The sequence below is a fragment of the Pipistrellus hanaki genome (assembly GCF_964339955.1).
Source record: "Pipistrellus hanaki genome assembly, chromosome: 3".
Lineage (NCBI taxonomy): Eukaryota > Metazoa > Chordata > Mammalia > Chiroptera > Vespertilionidae > Pipistrellus > Pipistrellus hanaki.
In genome coordinates, this window is record NC_140505.1 from 178130016 (window position 1) to 178151589 (window position 21574).

General features: G+C 39.8%; 1 protein-coding gene across 3 annotated transcripts in view; it reads left to right on the forward strand.

Moving 5' to 3' along the window:
- TXNRD1 (thioredoxin reductase 1) overlaps window positions 1–21574 on the forward strand; it is a 54536-nt gene that overhangs the window by 26922 nt on the left and 6040 nt on the right. For all 3 annotated transcript variants that reach the window (XM_084880137.1, XM_084880136.1, XM_084880138.1), the window contains 9 exons: window positions 1660–1802; window positions 2193–2308; window positions 4131–4356; window positions 6927–7019; window positions 7658–7734; window positions 9043–9199; window positions 12995–13102; window positions 17283–17378; window positions 19980–20114. In XM_084880137.1, the coding sequence (XP_084736263.1) occupies window positions 1660–1802; window positions 2193–2308; window positions 4131–4356; window positions 6927–7019; window positions 7658–7734; window positions 9043–9199; window positions 12995–13102; window positions 17283–17378; window positions 19980–20114 (1151 nt within the window). The remainder of the gene's footprint in view (window positions 1–1659; window positions 1803–2192; window positions 2309–4130; window positions 4357–6926; window positions 7020–7657; window positions 7735–9042; window positions 9200–12994; window positions 13103–17282; window positions 17379–19979; window positions 20115–21574) is intronic.

Consider the following 21574-nt stretch of genomic DNA (forward strand, 5'->3'; position numbering starts at 1 on the left):
CTATGTTTAAGAATTAAGTGTATCTGTAAAATATTAAATATTTGGGAAGCTTTAGAATCCCATTCTCAATACAAAGAAAGCAAGCTCTGGTTTGCAATCCGGGGCTTGCAGTTTGGGATAGATTCTCCTACCACACACCTGTCTTTGCACATACACTGTGTCTGCGTTTGCCACTGGGTTAGTGCGTGCCCTTGGGCAGGCCATTCGTCCTTCCTGGGGTTACAGCTGGTAGAGCAGGCCAATGGAATTGGAGAAATGCTGGCCCATGCCAGCAGATGGGTGAGTGTGGGGTTGTGGCGTATCCAAGTAATATTTGGGAAGGCAGTGCATTCATTAGTTTCTTATTACACCATTTAGAAATTTTTATCCATTGAAGGTGGTGGATAGAGGCATTATCAGAAGACAGGGCAGCCCTGGAGAACTGGGGTTCAAGGAATGTTAGGACCGATGGTCCAACAGGGATCCAGTGACCACCACAAGCTTGTAGAGTAGGAATTTGGGTTTTACAAGACCAGAAACTCAGTTCCCAGACTGGAATGCAAGGTCAGGACATAGGAGCAGCTAGAGTGCCTTGATGCTGAATCCCGAACTGGTGGGCGGAACTTTTAAAATCCTTCTGCCTGATTGAAATCACGCTATAGAGATTGGGGATGGATGATGGTTGGCTAGCCCCTTGTCAGAGGGTGAAGGAATTCGGTAGAAATGGGAGTTTGAGGAGTTTGGGAATTGGGGGATCTGACGGCAACAAAGGAAGGCTGACTGAGATCGGGTCAGGCCTAATAATTGAATTTGGATTTCTGTCATTGAAATAACTGAACTTGTTGGTGCTGTTATTTAATCTCAACTATATCTTCTTTTAGAATGTGGTATCTCCTATAGGATTAGCAGACTATAGTTCACTTAGTAGTTCTACAACTATAAAATTTCAGAAGTGAATCTTCCCTTTAATCTAGGCCATTTTTTCTTCGCGGGGGTGTTAATGGCACTGGCACATTGGGCCAGTAAGGAACTGTAGTGAAGGATATTTAGCATTACTGGCCCTTGGGCATCCCTGAGTCACTATAACTAAGCCAAAATCACCACCAATAAAATGGTGTCTGGGGTTTGCTTAAATATTCTATTTTTTATTATTTTATTTTATTTTATTTTTTAAAGAGAGGTAGCCTGGCCAGTGCTGCTCAGTTGTTGAGCATGGACTGGTGAACCAGAAGATCTTGGTTCAGTCAGGGCACATACCAGGATTTGTGGGCTTGGTCCTAGTAGAGGGCTTGCAAGGGGCAGCTTATCTACCAATGATTCTCATCATTGATGTTTCTATCTCTCTCTCTCTCTCTTGTTCTCTCTCCCTCTACTTTCCTCTTTAAAATCAATAAAAATATATAAATATTTTTAAAAAAGATTCCCCTTCATTTCTAGATAAAGAAGAAAAATGTTGAGAATAGTTATTTTAGTCTTAAGAATTGCATTATTTAGTATCCTGGCAGCTTTTCTAAAAAGGAAAGAATATTTGAAGATTAAAAGGTGGCTCATGGCTTGAAATGAAGGACTTGCCCTTTTCAACTAAAAACCCTGCTCTTTGAATTCCATGTGAACAGTTTCTGAGAAACGACCTCCGCCAGGCAGGCGGAAGGCTGAGTGTCTGTCTTATTTCCTGTGCAGTGGGACACGACTGGGGGAAGATGACCGAGGCCGTGCAGAACCACATCGGCTCTCTGAACTGGGGCTACCGCGTGGCCCTGCGGGAGAAGAAGGTCACCTATGAGAACGCCTACGGGCGGTTTGTGGGTCCTCATAGGATTAAGGTAATCGCGTGACAGCCTCGGAGCTGCTTTTGGTTTGTGTGAAGCTTTGGTTGGAGGTGAGGGAGGCAAGGAGAAGGGGATTATCCTAATGGAAGTCACAGCCACTGTGACCAGGAGTGTCCCGTGTGGTGGTGATTTTGCCATCCCCTCTCCTTGTAGGGCTTTCTTCTGTGGTGTGTAGAGTAAGAGAACTAGATCCAGGGCCACACCTTCTGGGTTTGAGTCCTGGCTCTGCCGTTTATTGGCGTTGTGACCCTTAATTACTCAGATATTACTTAATATGTCTTATGCATTACCAGATTTATATGAGGGTCAAATTGGACAATGTGGTGAAGTGATAGTTCTATGTCATGAGAACTATTAAAAGCTGACATTTTGGTTCCTTTGTAGGCAACGAATAACAAAGGCAAAGAGAAAATTTACTCAGCAGAGAGATTTCTCATTGCTACCGGTGAAAGGCCACGTTACTTGGGCATCCCTGGTGACAGAGAATACTGCATCAGCAGGTAAGGAAAATCCGCAGGGAGAAAAGAAAACCCATTGTGCATTTATGCTTTTGCTTTTGTCTTAAAACCCATTTTGTCCATTTCCTGGAATTTAGCGGAATTTTTTTTTTTTTTTTTTTTTTTTTTTTTACCATATTTTTGCCCAAAGAGGCAGGGGGTTGGGGAAAAAGAGAAAAAGAAAATTATTTTAGATATGAAAATATTTAAAAAATTAAAAACTATAAACATTGATCATCTTACCACCCAGAGTTTACATCACTAACATATAGATGTATGCTTATATTGAAATTTATATATGTGCGAATATATTTTATGAATGTATTTTATAAAACCAGATGGACAGTCACAAACATTTTGTGAAATGATAACATATGCATATTTATAGGATCATCTGTTACCTTGCCCTTTAACACTTGCAATGTGACACTGAAAGAATGAGAGGATGGCCGAAACCGGTTTGGCTCAGTGGATAGAGCGTCGGCCTGCAGACTGAAGGGTCCCGGGTTCGGTTCCGGTCAAGGGCATGTACCTTGGTTGCGGGCACATCCCCAGTAGTGGGTGTTTAGGAGGCAGCTGATCGATGATTCTCTCTCATCGATGTTTCTAACTCTCTATCCCTCTCCCTTCCTCTCTGTAAAAATTCAATAAAATATTAAAAAAAAGAAAGAAAAAAAAGAATGAGAGGATGGTAGACCATTTGGTTTATCAAAGCCTGGTCCCTAGTTTCTGTTGTTCAAATGTTTGCAGTGTCAGTGTAGATGGACATTCCGAAATAAGTGAGTCAAGCAAGAGGTTTTGCTAAGTGATTTATTTTTGTCTATCAAGTGATAATACTGGTGACATTGCTTTTCAGATGTTTTAAATTATGAAGACATTAAGATAGATGGTTGATAAATATGTCCTCTTGGATACTTTTTTCCAGAGTATCTTATTGTGTTATAGATTATTATTTTGCAGGGCTTTTTTTTTTTTTGGTGGTGGGATAATGATTCATTTCCTCTGTGCTTCATAGAGGGGCAGCTCAGATGGCACCTGTTGTCTTTGTTGTTTTAAACAGGCTCTCTTCTCAAAATTTAAAAAATTCATTTTCTAATGCTTATGTGACTTCACTTATATATTCTATATTCTTCATTCAGCAAGAAGATTTTACTTTTTATAATTGGCTTTTATATATAAAAACTGTATGTTGAATTTTCCCCCACTCTTGATAATCGGTATTCCAGATAAGAAGGACCAGACTTTCTACCTCAGAGAGAGCGGGGTGGTGGGATGAGGGTTTAGATTTTCAAATGTAGGATATGAAGCATAGTAGTGAAGAATTGTTCCAGGCAATTCAGAATCGGTTTGTTTGCCCGTGAGTTAGACTGTGGTCAGAAGTTACATAATTTGCTGTGCTTGGCCCCAGGGTAGATTGAGCTACTCCCCAAGCCACTGGGGCAACAAAGGGAGAGTCTAAGACCTTATAAAAACTTCTCATATTATATATATAGCTAATTAAATGTTTACATTTTTTAAGTTGATTTTATACAGAGAGGAAGAGAGAGGGATAGATAGTTAGAAACATTGATCAGCTGCCTCCTGCACACCCCTCCACTGGGGATGTGCCCGCAACCAAGGGACATGCCCTTGACTGGAATCAAACCTGGGACCCTTCAGACTGCAGGTCAATGCTCTAGCCACTGAGCCAAACCAGTCAGGGCTAAATGTTTACATCTTAAAGGTGTCTCGCTCATAAGAAAGTAAAAATATTTGCTTTGATTTAGTCATTATTCCCATGAACTTTTTTTTATTTTTGTCTTTCTTTTTACAAATCTCATTTCAGTGATGATATTTTCTCCTTATCTTATTGCCCGGGGAAGACCCTGGTGGTCGGAGCATCCTATGTCGCTTTGGAATGTGCTGGGTTTCTTGCTGGCATTGGTTTAGATGTCACTGTTATGGTACGATCCATTCTCCTGAGAGGATTTGACCAGGACATGGCCAACAAAATTGGTGAACACATGGAGGAACATGGTGTCAAGTTTATAAAACAGTTTGTACCAATAAAGGTAAGTGGAGTTGCCTGTAATTTTGTTGGTTCTGTACACATATTAAAAGTTAGGAAATAGATTTCTATAGGTGATAAAAGCATCCTCTCAGAATTATAAACCATTATGGACACTATTCCTCAATTATGTGGTAGTGGTTTGTAAACTTGTACCTACCTACCACCTAAATAGTTTTGTTCTTATTTGCAGAATAATAATTTCATTTTCTTCTCTGCTTTCTTATCTTTGGTTCTCTTCTATTTAATACTTTATCATCTTTGGTCTGTTATACTTTGTTCCTTCATACATACCCGTGATTAAATAAGAGTTCAAGACTAGGCTAATTAAAAAAAAATTTCCTATAAGACATTTCTTCTAGATGTACAGTGGAGTCAATAGATGTGCTGTATTATTCTGGCTCTCCTGCATACAATCACCTATTTTGGTTAAATGGGTGGCCTTTTTTGCTCATTGCATCTTCTCTTAAAAAGGCTGAACAATATGACAAGTTATATTGGGGCTTGTTAACATTACCACAGATGCTTGATATGTAAGAGTGGCAGAATCATACTTTGTGTATCTCAGATTAATAGTTTCCTTTAGTGCAGGTGAGGATGGAACTGTTTTGTTAAGGTTAAGGAGTTTTATTTGTTATTTTTAAAATTGCTTCGTGGGTTACCATAGGTTCATTGTGTGACCATGAATCTCATGGTGCTGATGGCACACGGAGCATTGAGGCCAGAATGGCGTGGATTAGATACCGTTCTGCCCGTTTCTTGCCTTATGACTTTGGGGGAATTACTTAACCGCTCAGAGCTTCAGTTTTTCTGCAAAATTGGGATGATCTCAGTTCTCGTGAAGATGGCATTAGCTTACAGTTAGATAGACAGTTCTGGCTCAGAGTAAGTCTAAGATGAATTTATCTCATAATATTGTAGTGAGGATTAAGTAACAAATGTCCTGAAGGTTTTCAGTACTTATTGCTGTAGCTGTTTTTTAGGGAGTGGAGGTATATGATTAGAAAACAACAGCTCTCAGTAATGCCATACTGATAAGGAAAGCAACGTCTTTTTTTTTTCTTTCTTTTTTTTTTTTTTTTTTAAATAACATCTCAACATCTGGGGAGTTGTGGGGCCCTTTGAGGACCTACCTGGTGAAATAAACCTGTGTCTGTATACATAGCATCTTGCTGAGGTTACCAGGTGTCCGGTTCCCCGGAGGCTAGTGTGCCGCTTGCTACATTATAAAGCGACTGAGTGGAAGAAGTCTCTGCAGAGAGGAGGAATAGAGTGCATTTTGGGCAAAGAACAAAGTATGAGCAAAAATGCTATTGGGAATAAAATTGTCCTAGATACAGAAATTGTTCCAGCCGAAACCGGTGTGGCTCAGTGGTAGAGCGTCGGTCTGCGGACTGAAAGGTCCCAGGTTCGATTCCGGTCAAGGGCATGTACATTGGTTGCGGGCACATCCCCAGTAGGGGGTGTGCAAGAGGCAGCTTGTCGATGTTTCTTTCTCATCGACGTTTCTAGCTCTCTATCCCTCTATCCTCCTCTCTGTTAAAAAAAATAAAAATAAAAAAAAATTGTTCTAGAAACAGAAAACACCTGACTGGAACAGAAAAGTGAGTGAGGCAGGAAGGAATTAGAGGTGGATTGAGGCCCTTATCATTTTTAAGCAAATCTAAGCCATGGACCAGTTCAGCTTTTCTCCAAAGGTTAGAACATTAAACCGTAAGTTAAATGGGAAAGACATTTCTTAACTGTATAAGAAAGCAAGGGAGTTCAAGAAGGAAATCCTGACTACCTACTAGATGTTGAAAATAAAACCAGTCGTGACAGTTTTCCCACACAGAGCGGTTGTATTTTAGAGGGAGGGTAGACATTGCAGGTTACTTTTATGGATTTTTCCCAGTAAATATTTCACAGATTTGGGTGTCATTTAGAGACAACAGAGGTTCACTGCATACTCGCAGAAGTCTCCAGATAGTATGGTTTCTTAGTCATTGTCACCAAGTTGCCATTGACATCTATGTGTAGTAGGCTGGTATGTTCCGTCTCATCATAGCACAAGAACTAGTACTGCTCATTCCCTGTTATATCCTTCACTGGAGGCAGGCCCTAGTGATGACAGACAGACACACCTCCTTGCCCACTATGGTTATCTGTATCATGATCAGCTTACTCATGTCTATTCTTTGTTAGAGCTGAGCATCTGTAGTCAAAAGAAGAATCTCTGAATATCGCAGCAGTGGCTTTCCAGGGGATTAGCGGTTCTAGGTGACTTACAAGACAGTCATTGGTTCGATTTTAGGGATTGTGGTCTGCTTTCTCTGGCTTTCCCTTTCTCTTTTCTCTCTGAATTCTGCAGAAGAACTGTTTGAAAGAAAACCCCTCTAGCAAACATTGAGCAGCAAGAAAAGGGATTAATAAGAGAATCACATTATCCTAATGATGCTAGGGTGAGGGAGATGGGACACGAAAGACCTTTCAAACCAGATTTTGTGTCAACGTCGGGTGAGCCAGACAGAAAGGGAGAAAGTAATTACTTGATACATGTCTTTATCGTTGAGTAAAACCTTATCACTTTTATAGATTGAACAAATTAAAGCTGGGACACCAGGCCTACTCAAGGTGGTAGCTCAGTCCACCAATAGTGACCAAACCATCGAAGGAGAGTACAACACGGTAAGGAATGAATCAATTTTAGATTTCAGATTTCTCCACTGTAACTTACTAGTAAAATACTGTTTGTTAAGTGGCTGTAAAAGGGCATCAGCATTTTTAAATGAGCTAGAATTTCTCTGTCCCATGTTCTTCCCTTTCAACTCCCCAGTCAATCATGTTATTTTTCTTTATTGATTAAAGTATTACATGTGTCCTTATACCCTCTTTCTCCCCCCACCCCAGCCCACTCATGCCCTACCCCCTGGTGTTTGTGTCCATAGGTAAGGCTTAGATGCATGCATACAAGTCCTTTGGTTGATCTAGCCCACAGCTTTTAATGTTTATAATAACTGAATTCAGTCATAGGCTATGCTGTCTTTGTCTTTAATCTTGTCTAGATTAATTGAGTGATTGTTAACTTTTTTCTTAATAAGAAATGAATAAGGATTTCTGCTATATCATGTTTGAAGGATTTTTTTTTTTTTTTTTAAAGATTGTAATTTGTTTTAACTCTTGCATTATTTTCATAATGAAATTTCTTCCCAGGTCTGGATAAGTCAGGTTAGCTTAATAAGCAGAAAAAATAATGATTAAATAACTCATGCAGAGCCTTTTTGTTATATTCACTACATATATGTCAACTTTTTTTTTTTTTTCAGGTATTGCTGGCAATAGGAAGAGATGCTTGCACAAGAAATATTGGCTTAGAAACTGTGGGTGTAAAGATAAATGAAAAGTAAGGAAAAAAATCTTTATTATATCTTATTGAATACTATTTCAGTATTTATAATATTGATTAATGCTGGAGTTTTGGATTTTTAAAGTTAATTTTTATCATAGTTGGAGAGTTCCCTTTTTTAAGTTCAGAAGAAGTCTCCCAGCTCCACTCATAGTATTTTCTGTTTCTTTTTTCTTCTCAAAATCTAATTGAGAGCTATATTGGTTTGCTTTTTGTTTCCTCGATGCATATGTGTGCAGACAAAGATCCAGCCTCCGGTTTATTGTAGGAATATGCTTTAGCTTCACTCAATATGTAGATTTAAACTATGTTTAAAGCTACCAGGTTTTAAGGTCACTAGGACTAGGGTGGTCACTACATTTCTAGTGACAGCTGCAGGTATGAAAACTTATTTCTTCAAGGGTTTTAACAAAGTCCTTCCATTTCTCTCCCAATTTTTTTTTTTGGCGGGGGGGTTGGGGGAAGCAACCAGAATTTTTGGTGGCTTTGTTTTGACAAGGCTCAAAGAAAAAAAGTTAAGAGTCCTTTGGACTGTACTCCTGCACCAGATAATTGAGACTCTGGTATCTGCTCATAGGAGCAGCATGGGGTATTTCCCAATATCGCCTTTCTTAGGTCCAGCTAGAAAAGCACCTGCTGTGAACAGAAGCTCCCTCGGAGTAATGGCGAGCTCTTAATCCTTGCAGGAATCACATCCGTTCAGAAGAAGAGATTTCTAATCTTACTGTGAAGATTATTTTTTCTTCGTTTTTTTCCCATAACTGCTAGCTGGTTTCCAATTGGGTCTAAGGCTTAGATTTCATATAATGTTAATAGTTATTCTGTACTTACTGTGAGCCATGGACTAGTGTGCTGAAGGCTTTATTCACATTCGCGTTCAATCCTCACAGACCCTTACGGTAGATAGAGATGGTGTTCTTTTTCTTCCTACCATTATTCCCATCATCATTATTCCCATTTATAGGTGGGGGAATGAGGCTGAGAGATAGTAAATAGCTCTCCCAAGATCACAGAGGTAATAACTAACAGACCTGGTTATTACAGTTTATAATTCTTATTCTTAGCCGCTGTGTTCCATTTTTTCCATTCCCAGGGTTTTTTCTATCAATTTTGTTATTCCTTTACTTTTCAGAATAGCAGCGAGAATGGTCTTTAAGCTTTTATTTCCTCTGAAATAAGTAAAGTTGTTCTGTGTGGTAATACATTAGAACATTGTCCTCAGCTGGACTCATAATGTTGGATTTCTGTGGGATAAAGGGGATTTTGTTCTACTCAATGATGATTTTTAACGGGATCAATGTGCAGGAATGGAAAAATACCTGTCACGGATGAGGAGCAGACCAACGTGCCTTACATCTACGCCATTGGCGACGTGCTGGAGGGGAAGCCGGAGCTCACCCCCGTAGCCATCCAGGCGGGAAGGCTGCTGGCTCAGAGGCTCTATGCCGGCTCCACGGTCAAGGTGAGCGACACTTCACCCACTGAGACGCTGTTTCTAATGATATGCCCCGTTCTCTATTTAGGGATAGATGGGAAGTTTCCCGGGTCTTGAATAATTTAGTTACTTTGATGATGGCATCCTAGATGTGCTTTATTACTGAATTCCAAAGGACATTGTTAAGAATGCTGCACCTTTGTGATTTTATTCAGAAAACTGTCACTCCTGGAATTACTCTAAGAATAAAATGAGCTTGATTAATCAAGTTTCAGCACTGTTATGTTCCACAGACACATAATAGTTGTATTTTATATCAATGTTATTATTATCGAGGTAAGAGATCTAGTTGCGGTGCCTATCTAGGGCATGAGGAAGGATTTGGGGATCTAGGGAATAATGCCAGTGAGCAGAGCTGCTTAAACCAGTGTGCAGGCTCTATTTCCCTGTCCTTTCTAAAATACGTCTTCTGTGCTTAGGATGTTGAACGTGTCCTATTAATAACTGAATGCGGTTTTTAAAAATCAATAGGAAATGGAAACTCTTAGGTATGTTTCATGGGACCAGTATTGGTGAGGATTATGTCTGCTCATGGTGATTTTGCTTGGGGGCGGGGAGAGAGAGGGGGTAATGGAGAGTGACTGCTAATGGGAATAAAATTTCTTTTTCTGGTGATAAAATCTGGATTAGATTGTGGTACTAGTTGCATACTTTGTGACTATACTGAAAACCACTGAATTGTAAACTTGGAAAAGTGAATTTTATGGTATTGAGAATTCTATTTCAAATGTTAAAAAAAAGTAAGGGAGGGAGGGAGGGAAGGAAGAAGCGAGGAAGGAAACACTAGGGCTAAGAGAGAGCAACACCCAAGTAAGAAAGAAACTTGGAATGGGGTGGGGAAAAGAGGTCTCCCAAGGCTAAAAAAGAAATGTTTTATTTTGCCTTCATTTTCTGGAAGATATTTTTACTGAATTTAGAATTCTAGATTTACAGTGTTTCTTTAAATATTTTAATGATTTTTCCATTGTTTTCTGGCTGCAGAGATTCTAAAGAGAAATGCACTATCATTTCTATATTTGTTCCTCTTAAGATTTTCTTTCTGTCTTTTTTTTTATTTTATTTTTTTTTAAGCAGTTTGAACATTGCATGCCTTGCCATACTTTTCTTTATAACTCTTCTGCTTGTGATGTGTCCAAGATTCTTGGATTTATCTGTTTATAGTTTTCAACCACATTTGGAAAAATTTCAGCCATTCAGTTATCTTTTTATTATTTTTTTTAATCCTCACCGGAGAGTATTTTTTCCATTGATTTCTAAAGAGGGTAGAAGGGAGGGAGGAGGGGGGAGAGAGAAGCATTGAAATGAGAGAGACACATCCATCCATTGGTTGTCTCCTACACATGGTGACTGGGGATGGGGAACCTGCAACCAAGGTATATGCCCTTGACTTGGAATTGAACCCCAGACCCTTGGGTCCACAGGCCAATGCTCTTAAGCACTGAGCAACTGGCCAGGGCTTCAATTAGTTTTTCCTGTCTTCCCCCATTTTTGTTTTCCCTTAGACTCCAATTTATAAATGCTGGTTCACTCGATATTATCCCATGGTCTCTGACGCTCTTTATCATTATCAGTGACATTATCTTTATCATTACTATTTCCTCCCCATCTCAGTGCTCCATTTTCTTAGAAAACCTATTGCCATGTCTTCAACTTCACTGATTGTTTTCTGCTGCGCTCTCTTGGGCTATTAATCTCAATCTGTGTGGTTTGCACTCCAAATAGTCTTTTTCATCTCCACAAGTTTTATTAAAATAAATTTTCCATTTTTCTTCTCAGCAGGTTGATGTTTTCCTCTACCTGGTTGAATAGACCGCATATTTGTAATAGCTCTTTTAAAGTCCTCTTCTAATTGCTTCATATTTTTTCAGTGTTTGTTTCTATTGGTTGATTTTTCTCATGGTATTTATTGGTTGACATGTTCCTGCTCCTTTGTGTGTCCGGATTCTGTTGAGTGGATGCAGATACTATACATTTTACATTGTTCAGACCTGGCTTTTGTTGCGTTCTTTTATACAGTGTTAGGCTTTGTTCTGACAGTTCATTAAGTTACATAGGGTCAGTTTTATCCCTTTTGGAACTTGCTTTTAAGCTTTTTTAGGGTCCAACTACAGCAGCCTTTCACCTAGGGCTGACTTAGTTTCACCATTAAATTGATGTCTTTGGGCACCAGTTGACCCCGTTCCTCTCACACGATGAGTTCCCCCTGCTCTGGCTGTGGGAACAGGAACCGTTTCCAGACCTGTTGGAGCTCTGGTCACTTTGAGGCCTCCTGCTTTCCAGCGGTTCTTTCCTCTGAGGCATTTACAGGTCACTGCTCAGCCCAGATCCCAGGCGTTCTTGTCCAGCTCTACCGGCTTCAGGCTCTGCCCTGCAGCTGTTGAAGATGCTTAAAAAGTGTTGCTGCGTATTTGTCTGGTTTTCTAGTTGTGTAAAGCAGGGAGGTAGATGTGGTCCCGGGTACACTATTGTGGCTGTCGGTGGAGATCTGCCTTTACTGTTGAATCAGAATTCCAAAGGTTTATGTTCTTCTTAGAGAAAAGGGATTCTATTTGCTGTTTGCACAGGGTGGCACATTTTAAAGATTTCACCCTACTGTTTTAGGGGGTGAGAATTCAGTTTCTCATATTTTAAACGCAGAATGGCTCACCTCTCTGGGTAAATGTGACTGGGTAGGTTTTCACCAAATAGCATTTACAAGCATTTTCATTTATATTATAACGGTTTTCACAATTCACATCAGCATATTAAAGACCGAGAAATTTGCTAATTGAGACTTATTTTATTTGCTTAATACAGCATTTTACAACTTCTTTGACTTCTGAATTCGTTTGTCATCTATGCCTATTAACATAAAATATGCTTTGGAAATAGAATCCCTAACTTTTTTTGTTTCTGTAGTTTTCATTTCACTTTAATTGCTACATAATGTTACCTGGAGGTGTATGTACAAAGAACCACTTCCTTATTTGCGCTTTATTAAAAAAAAATATATATATATATATATATATATATATATATATATATATATATATATATTTTATTGATTTTGTACAGAGAGGAAGGGAGAGAGATAGAGAGTTAGAAACATCAATGAGAGAGAGTCATCGATCAGCTGCCTCTTGCACACCCCTCACCGGGGATATGCCCGCAACCAAGGTACATGCCCTTGACCGGAATCGAACCCGGGACCTTTCAGTCCCTAAGCCGAAGCTCTATCCATTGAGCCAAACCGGTTTCGGCTGCGCTTTAAAGATGCTCCAATATTGCCACTATTGAAGAGAGCTGCAGCATTGCTCAGTTAATGCACACAGCTGTTTCTATATGTTGTTATAGATGTCTAAGAATGGGTTTATTGGGCCAAAAGGTATAAAGTATTTTTATGACTCTCTATGTATTACCTAATTAATTTCCCAGAGAAGTCTATTAGTCCCTCTGTCACTGATAATGAGACCATCAGCTTTAAGTACACTTGTATTGTTTTTGGCTGCTTTATTAAAGGCAGAGCAAGTCTGTCCTTGTTGTTAACATCCATGAATCACTTATTCGTGGCTAGTCTTGCCAGACATTAAACCTCTGCCAAAACTTCATCACATTGGTTCGTGGTTCTCATGTGGTAGGTTTATACCTGTGATTGTTATGACTTCCCATATTTTTGGTAGAAATTTATTAGTCTGCTTTTCTCTCCTAATTTTTAACCTTTTTGAGGCATAGCCTTTTTTTGATTTAAAATTTCTCTTGTAACTCTTCTCCATTTTGAAATAGTGTGACTATGAAAATGTTCCAACAACTGTATTTACTCCTTTGGAGTATGGTGCTTGTGGTCTTTCTGAAGAAAAAGCTGTGGAAAAATTTGGGGAAGAAAATATTGAGGTAAGTTCTACTCTACTGCTTTCTTTTCAAAATTAAAAATAGCCGCTCCCTGGTGGTCTAGTGGTTAGGATTCGGCGCTCTCTCAAAATTAAAAATAATTTCAAGCACACAGTAAAGTAGGAAAATTGTACAAAGAACTTTTGTACAATTATCCAGATTCACGTATTATTGTTATTTTGCCCATTTGTCTTTTCATGTCGCATAGTCTCTCTTCCTGTATTTCTGTGTATCTGTCTGTATTTTCTTTCCTGAACCACTTGTGAGTAAGTTGAATGCCTCTTTTCTCCTAAACACTTCAGTATATATTTAATGAATAAGAGCATTTTTTAATAAAATCATAGGGTAGTTATCACATTTAGGAAACTTAATATTAATACAACTAGAGGCCCGGTGCATGAATTCATGCATGGTGTGGTCCCTAGGCCTGGCCAGCAATCAGGACTGATCAGGTTCCCTACATTCCTGCCTCCCCACTCCTTCCCTGGCTTCCCACATCCGCTGCCACCACCCCCCCCCCGGTTTCCCGTCTCAGCCTGGGGGTCTGGCCCCAAACAGGTGATTGGGGCCTGCGCGCTGGGGGAAGCTCCTGCGTTGAGCATCTGTCCCTTGGTGGTCAGTGCACGACATAGCAACCGGTTGTTCCATAGTAACAGTAGCTTAGGCTTTTATATATATAGATAGATACTTTTATGTGATCTACCTTCTATTTTTCAGGTTCATCAGTTGATCTAATAATACTTCTACTTTTTAAAACCACTTTTACTGGTTTCTTTTTGTTATTGAAACAATATTGTTGAAAATAGGAAAAATACAGGAAAATACAAAGAAAAAATTAAAAATTAACTTAATTTCTGCTGTTCTATTAGGTTTTGTCCCTCTGCTATTATCCTCTAATTTATGCTAACTATACCACTCACCTTTTATGATATAGTCAAGAAAATGCACATGAAGGGCGATATTTTCATATACACAAATAATGCTACACAAAGTGACTGCTGTTTTTTAAGTCATTTGAGGAAAAGCTTTTAGTAAAACCTTCTAAAAGACCAGAGTAAGTTTCAGGATGTGAATCTATTTTAAATCTCTTACCAATCTTTTTCTTTATTATGTCATTAGTAGTAGCATGTAATATCTTGGTCTATGAGTAATATTATTAACATTTTTCTGATTCTAAACATAGTATATCCTTCTTATAGAAAGCTCGAAAACATAAAAAAGGAAATTTTAATTCATGAAGTGGTAACTGCTGTTAATATTTTGGAATATTCTAGTCTCTAAGTATTTATGTATATTGAATGCATGTTTAATTTTGTATAGGTACATATATCATAATTTTTTAAAAGTGTGATTAAGTTATATGCAGTATTCTGGCCTACTTTGCAGTAATATTAGGCCATGAGCATTTCCCCCTAAAAACATCATTTTAAAAATGACTTGTATAATTTTTTTTTTTAGGGTTGCTATACAGTAATTTGTTGTGCCATTATTTATAGTGAAAATCTGTTTATAGTTTTTCACTACTAATAGAATAATGAACCTCTTCATTATTATCTGTTTCTCTGATTATTTTCTGAGAATAGATTCCTATAAAGAGGTATTTAAATTTTAAGTTTCTTAAAATACATTCCATATTTCTTGGCAGATCATCTTTGGATTTTGTTTTATTAGAATTTGCATTTTTTTATTATATGAATAATGCATTTGAGTTGAAATTTTGGAACATGTAAAGGAAATATTAGATCTAGTAATAATTAATGTTGTTTTCTAATACTTTTTTAAATCGAATTTATTTAAACAATACAACAAAATTTAATCAACAATATAGTTGCCGTTGTTTTCTACTACTTGTGCCCAACGCTCAGGAAGCATTTTAATCCCCCTGTTGTAAAATTCTTGTGATTTTGATGCAAAAAATTCGGTCAATGCATTTTTGAGGCATTCTTCATTATTAAATTTTTTTCCAAGAAGAAAGTTTTGCAAAGAACGAAACAAATGGTAATTGGAAGGGGCAATATCAGGAGAATATGCAGGTTGAGGGAGAACTTCCCATTCCAACTGGCGCAGTTTTTCAGCAGTGATTCTTGCAGTATGCGGTCGTGCGTTATCGTGGTGAAGAATTACGCCCTTCCGATTAATCAGTGCGGGTTCTTTTTCTCTTAAAGCTTGGGCTAACCTTTCCAATTGGGCACTATACACTGCACTTGTAATGGTTTGGTTAGATGGTAAAAGTTCATAATGAAGAATTCCTTTAAAATTCCACCAAACACACAACATCACTTTTTTCGCATGCAAGTCAGGTTTTGGCGTAGGCTGCGAAGCCTCATTTTTGTCCAACCATTGAGGCCGCCTTTTCAAATTAACATACAGCATCCATTCTTCATCTCCGGTAACAATTTGCTCTAAAAACGGCAAACGGTTTTGACGAGAGAGGAGCGAACTGCAAATTGTGACTCTTTGATTACGGTTGTTGTCGGTCAACTCATGAGGAACCCATTTTCCAAACTTTTGGACTTTGCCAAGTGCACGCAATTGATTGGAAATTGTTTTTTGTGAACAATTTAAAGTTGTCACAAGCTCTTGTTGGGTAATTTGAGGATTTTGCACCAAAAGAGCTTGAAGAGCTTCTTGATCAAAATTGGACACACGGCCTCGACCACTCTTGTCATCTAACGAAAAATTTCCCTCGCGAAATTTCTCAAACCAACGCTGGCATTTTCTGGCGCTAACTGCATCTTGACCAAGAGCACTACAGATGTTTTTTGCAGCCTCACTTGCTTTTCTTCCTAATTGGAACTCGTAAAGCATGCAGTGCCGAATATGCTCTTCATCCGCCATCTTCTTAGCCCTAGTTTTGCAACAAAAACCAAACCAAACCAAACCAAACACAAACTTTTTCAAGCAAAACTTGTTAATTGCACTTCACACGTTCTGTAGATACCACGTGTTTGAAGGTTATGTCAATACAAGTCAACGCCAAGCAAGATTTTAAACGAATGTTTAAAAACGACATTAATTATTACTAGAAACCAATTTTTTTATTTTTTTTTAACAGTAATTATTAGCAATTGGGTATAGTTTCTTTAATCATCTTCTTTTTCCTATATAATTATTATCATACTATAATGATATACATTCAATTTGGTAACCCATATTTTAAGAAAAATTTACATCATTTTTATAATATAAAAGAACACTTATAATGTCTACCAGATCAGTATGTTTTTAAAAGGTAGTTAATCATATATGTTTTGAATTGAAGCTAGTAGTTAGAGGAGAAAATAAATCCGTCTAGTCATCCAGGACTTAAGTTTATGAAACATTAGTAAGCACGGCTGTGCCCTTCCATTTGCCCCCTTCCCTCCCGCCTTCTCTGCTTCCCTTCGGTACTCTTGGTGAGTAACGTCAACGGCGGGAATGTCTAGCAAGAAAAACTAGATAATTGCTGTAATTGTTGCTGGCACTTGACTTGTTTCATGCCCAAAGTTGACCTTCCTCTCAGGTAACAAAATAGAGTTTTTTTGTGTTTTTTTTTTTTTTTTTAATCCATATGTTAATGCAGGACAGCATGTAATGACACAGCTTCTTTCTCTCACTTGCTGGCTCTTTGTTGTTATTATGATTTAACGTTTACTGTTGAGCCTGAGTTATAATTAAGGGAAGAGCGTATAGCAAAAGGATCTGACAACAGGACTTTTAAAGTCATTTACTTTCTGACCAGATTCTATTTCATGAATTTTATTGGGGGTGTTTTGTATGTGTTTTCTTAACTTGGATTTTTCAGTTGCAGGTGACATTCAATCTTATATTAGTTTCAGATGTACAGCATAGTGATATGATTTATAAAGTGATTCCCCCGAATCAGTCTAGTACCCACCTGGCACCATGCATAGTTATTAGAATATTTTTGACTGTATTTTCTATGCCGAACTTTGATATCTCTGTGAATGTTTTGTAACTAACTACCAATCTATTTCTCAATCCCTTCACTGTTTTTACCCAGTCCCCTAGCCCCGCTCCCCTCTGGAAACCATGAGTTTGTTCTCTGAGTCTGTCTGGATGAATTCTGTTGCTTAGAGAAAAATCTTAATACTAACGAGCTTCCATTGTCTTTTACCAAAGCTAGAGTTTGACAAACATGCTTCTTAAGATGATGAGTCTAATTGTGCTTATTTCTTCTTAGGTTTACCATAGTTACTTTTGGCCACTGGAATGGACGGTTCCATCAAGAGATAGCAACAAATGCTACGCAAAAATAGTCTGTAATATGAAGGACAGTGTAAGTGCAATTCTCATTTAACCCTTTCAACTAATTTCATCTTGTTTTCAATGTGTAGCTCTATTTTGATCACATGTTTCACACTACACTCCTTTCCTGTTTTACCTACCAGTGTCCCCAGCTGCGTAGACCTCTGAGAACAAAGAGCACGGTGACAGTGCTCCCCCCAGCTTCCCCAGCACAGAGCCGCACACAGGAGGCAGGCGGCTACACTGCTGAGTGAGGGAGCCTAGGACACCTTGAGAACTAACTCTCTGTGTTTGTGTGTATGAAAGGGAACCAATTAAGTCATCAGCGACCTAAAAACGGCAAAAAGAAAAGAACAGGAGTACTGCAGGTTTATATCCTAAGTAGCTGTCCCGTTGAGAAAGCATTAATGGGAAGACCTCTTTTCTTTTTTTTAAATATATTTTATTGATTTTTTACAGAGAGGAAGGGAGAGGGACAGAGAGTCAGAAACATCAATGAGAGAAACATTGATCAGCTGCCTCCTGCATTCCCCCCTCCCCCCCACTGGGGATGTGCCTGCAACCAAGGTACATGCCCTTGACCGGAATCGAACCCGGGACCTTTCAGGCTGACGCTCTATCCACTGAGCCAAACCGGTTTCGGCGGGAATACCTCTTAATTGGATTCTGATTTAAGGTTTCATTGCTTGCTGCTACATGTACAGGCCTATGGGCAAGGTTTTTAACCTCACAGTTTGTCTCCATACTTACAAAGCGAGTGAATAAATCATCGGTTTTCAAACTTTTCTGACTGCTCCCCCCATTTTATATTATAACCCAGGACACATATATGTTGTGCACATACTCTATAAGTATTGTGAATGAAATCTTATGAGAACTGGTATTTTTAACTTAGGTGGGACCTTACTTTAAGAAAAAATACAAATGATGCTAAAGAAACCATATATTAAAAGCCTAATAAACTCATATATTTTTTTTATGTGGGATTGAATGTAATTAAGCTATATATCTTGTTTAGAAGTTACTGCTCTCGACAGATTGCTTTTTGCAGAATCCAGGGTTCTAGGAAAACCTGGATCCCGTGCAAAAAGACATCATCATAGATACATTTAATTTTTTTTTAATTTTTATTATATATTTATTGATTTTTTTACAGAGAGGAAGGGAGAGAGATAGATGAGAGCTTGAAACGTCGATGAGAGAGAAACATCGACCATCTGCCTCTCGCACACCCCCTACCGGAGATGTGCCCGCAACCAAGGTACATGCCCTTGACCGGAATCGAACCCGGGACCTTTCAGTCCGCAGACGAACGCTCTACCACTGAGCCAAACCGGTTTCGGCCATCATAGATACATTTAATAAGCGAATATTCTAGGGCTAACCATAACAAGCTCTACACAGTTGGCGTCAAGAACAATTTTAGGTGCAGTTTTTTCTTTTCAGACACTTTTTATGGAAAGGTTATTTGTGTGAGCATGCATTAGATAGAAGTTAAGTGATTGTGCCAGGGCATGTACTAGCTAATGGAAGGGCTGGAATTGAGCCACAGGTACTGTCAATTCCATGCTATTAACTATTATCCCATGCCTGTGCAGTCTTTTGTAGTCCTTCTTGATCTTGCACCCCTCATTTCTTCCCTACCCCACAGGCAGCAGTCTTGAAGTTGGAGGGTCTCTTTTATGTTTGCCACCTCTGATATATCCGTAAACATTATACATTGTGGTTTGATTTGATGGTATCCTTAGATAATTAGAGCTTGCAACTTGTTTTTAATCTCACTTTTTGAGGTCTATCCATGTTATTACATTATTTCTAGTGTATTTTAAGACCTAGTATATTTTGTGCTTTGTTTATCCATATGCTGACCCCCTCATTATCAGGATGAGTGGTGTGAGTCCAACATGGAATATATTACAGTACGTTGGCAGGAGAATGACGTTTTGATTGCTTTCCATAGTGACTGAGCCCTAGGCTGTGCGCCCCACAGCCTGAGGTGCCTCGGCGGTTGAGGAGATTGGACTAGACAGTCTATCTCCGTCAGAGTTGGCTCTCAAAGTCTGAACAATGGAATGAATCAAATTTCTCTCCTCTTGGCAGTGGTTCTCCTGAGTTTGGGATAAAGAATCTATCCAAAATAATTCCTACACAGTTATTTCAGAGTTGCCAAACATTTTTCTATTATTTTCAAAAATGTTATGTATCTATCCCCAAAACCTGGGTTAAAATGGTTTTTAACGTGAATGAGTGCTCTGAAATGTTTCAGCTGTCACAGAGAGGTTATCTGGGGCTTTGAGGCAGCCCATGGAGGAGACAGGACACAGCTGCCCCTCAGAAACATTTTCCAGAACATTTTGAGCTTTTGGAGTTGCCAACGGTTCTGCTTTTAGTGTTTCCCTCGTCGTCATTTATCGCTAGTGCCCTTCTCTTCCTTCTTGCTTGATGTGACCCCACACTCTGTATGGGCCCATGTTGGAGTTATCTTCAGCCTAAACAGCTCTTAGCGGCAAGCATTAATATGTCTGGCCAGTTTTGAAAGGGGTTTTTAGAATGGACTGGAAAAATACTGCAGGCTGCTAAGGACCTGGGGTGAGAAATCGGCATAATTGTATTACTTTATTTTATATTTTAGGAACGAGTTGTGGGCTTCCACATACTGGGTCCAAACGCTGGAGAAGTCACACAAGGCTTTGCAGCCGCTCTCAAGTGTGGCCTGACCAAGCAGCAGCTGGACAGCACCATCGGGATCCACCCCGTCTGCGCAGAGGTGGGTCACCGCCACTACATGGCTCTGCCAAAATGCACATGCTCTGGCTTACCAATGGCACAGCCGGCAGTTTGGAGCCAGAGTTCTTCCTGCTTATCGAGCTGCTTCTGTACCTCCTTGCAGCTGTGTGTCTAATGTTTTAATGTGAATTCAGCTCACTGGGCTGGTTCGAAGGAAGATGCTGAGGGCTTGGCCCCCGTGATAGAGTTGCTCTGTGATTCCGCAGTGGTGAGCCCGGCAGCACCTGGCAGGTGGCGGCCCGCTGGGCGGAGAGGTGCAGTGAAGAGGCAGGGCATCTTCCTGACGCCCCGCCTACAGGGAGGCCAGCCAGAGGCCTGTTTCTGGGTACGCCTGGTGCGTTTGAGAGCCCTTTCTAAGCATTTACCGCTGTGCATCTCCATCTCCTGGTTCTCTATGACAATGAAGCTCAGAAGCTAATTAATTTCACTGCTTTGATAGGGCACCCCCCCAACCTTTCCCCCCGGGCTGTTGGCTGATTTATGAGATAATAATTGGGTGCAGTGTCATTCTGTGAGCACATTTGTTGTGCAGCTATGTACACAGCACTGAGCTGGGCCCTTGAGGATACAGCAGGGATGTAAGACACAGTTAAGAGCAGGGAGGCAGGTGAGTGAAGTGCCAATTAGAGTCCAGTGTCAAACCCTAGGACACAGTAATAGTATCATGTGGTGTTTGGAATAGGGATACGGGGCAGGGTGGTTGAGGAGGGAGTCTTGCCTAAAACTAGAAGAATGTGTTATGTTTGCCAGTCAGAAGGAGCACCAAATAAAAGGCCTCTGTGGGAGCAAGCATGGCTCACTCAGGGAACTGAAAATCCTCAGTACTGCTGTAGCTTGAAGAGCTTATAGGTTTTAAAAAAGACACCATATACACACTTATACATACACTAGAGGCTCAGTGCAGGGGGGAGGAGGGGAGCTGTCCCTCAGCCCAGCCCACGCCCTCTCGCAGTCTGGGAGCCGGCTTAGGCAGTGGGACATCCTTAGCACTGCCATGGAGGTGGGAGAGGCTCCTGCCACCATTGCTGGGCTTGCCAGCCCTGAGCCCGGCTTCTGGCTGAGTGCACTGACCACCAGAGGGCAACTCCTGTATTGAGCGTCTGCCCCCTGGTGGTCAGTGTGTGTCATAGCGCTCATTGATTGGTCTTTTATTATATAGGCTGTACATACATACACACACACTGGAGAAGTAAGTGGAAAGTCATGGCTTTGTAAACCAAGGTGCCGGGCATTTTTACTTTATCCTGAGGCACTGGGATTCAGCTTAAAAAGGGAATCACATGATCAGATACGTTGTTGAGAGAATCACTCTTGCTACACTGGAAAATGGGCTGGAGGAGACCTGTTCAGTGGCAAGAGTGGCAGCCTGAACTAGGATGGTGGCAGTGGAAATTGAGATCCATTGGAATAGAAGGGCGAGTTGATGGTGCTGGCCAGCTG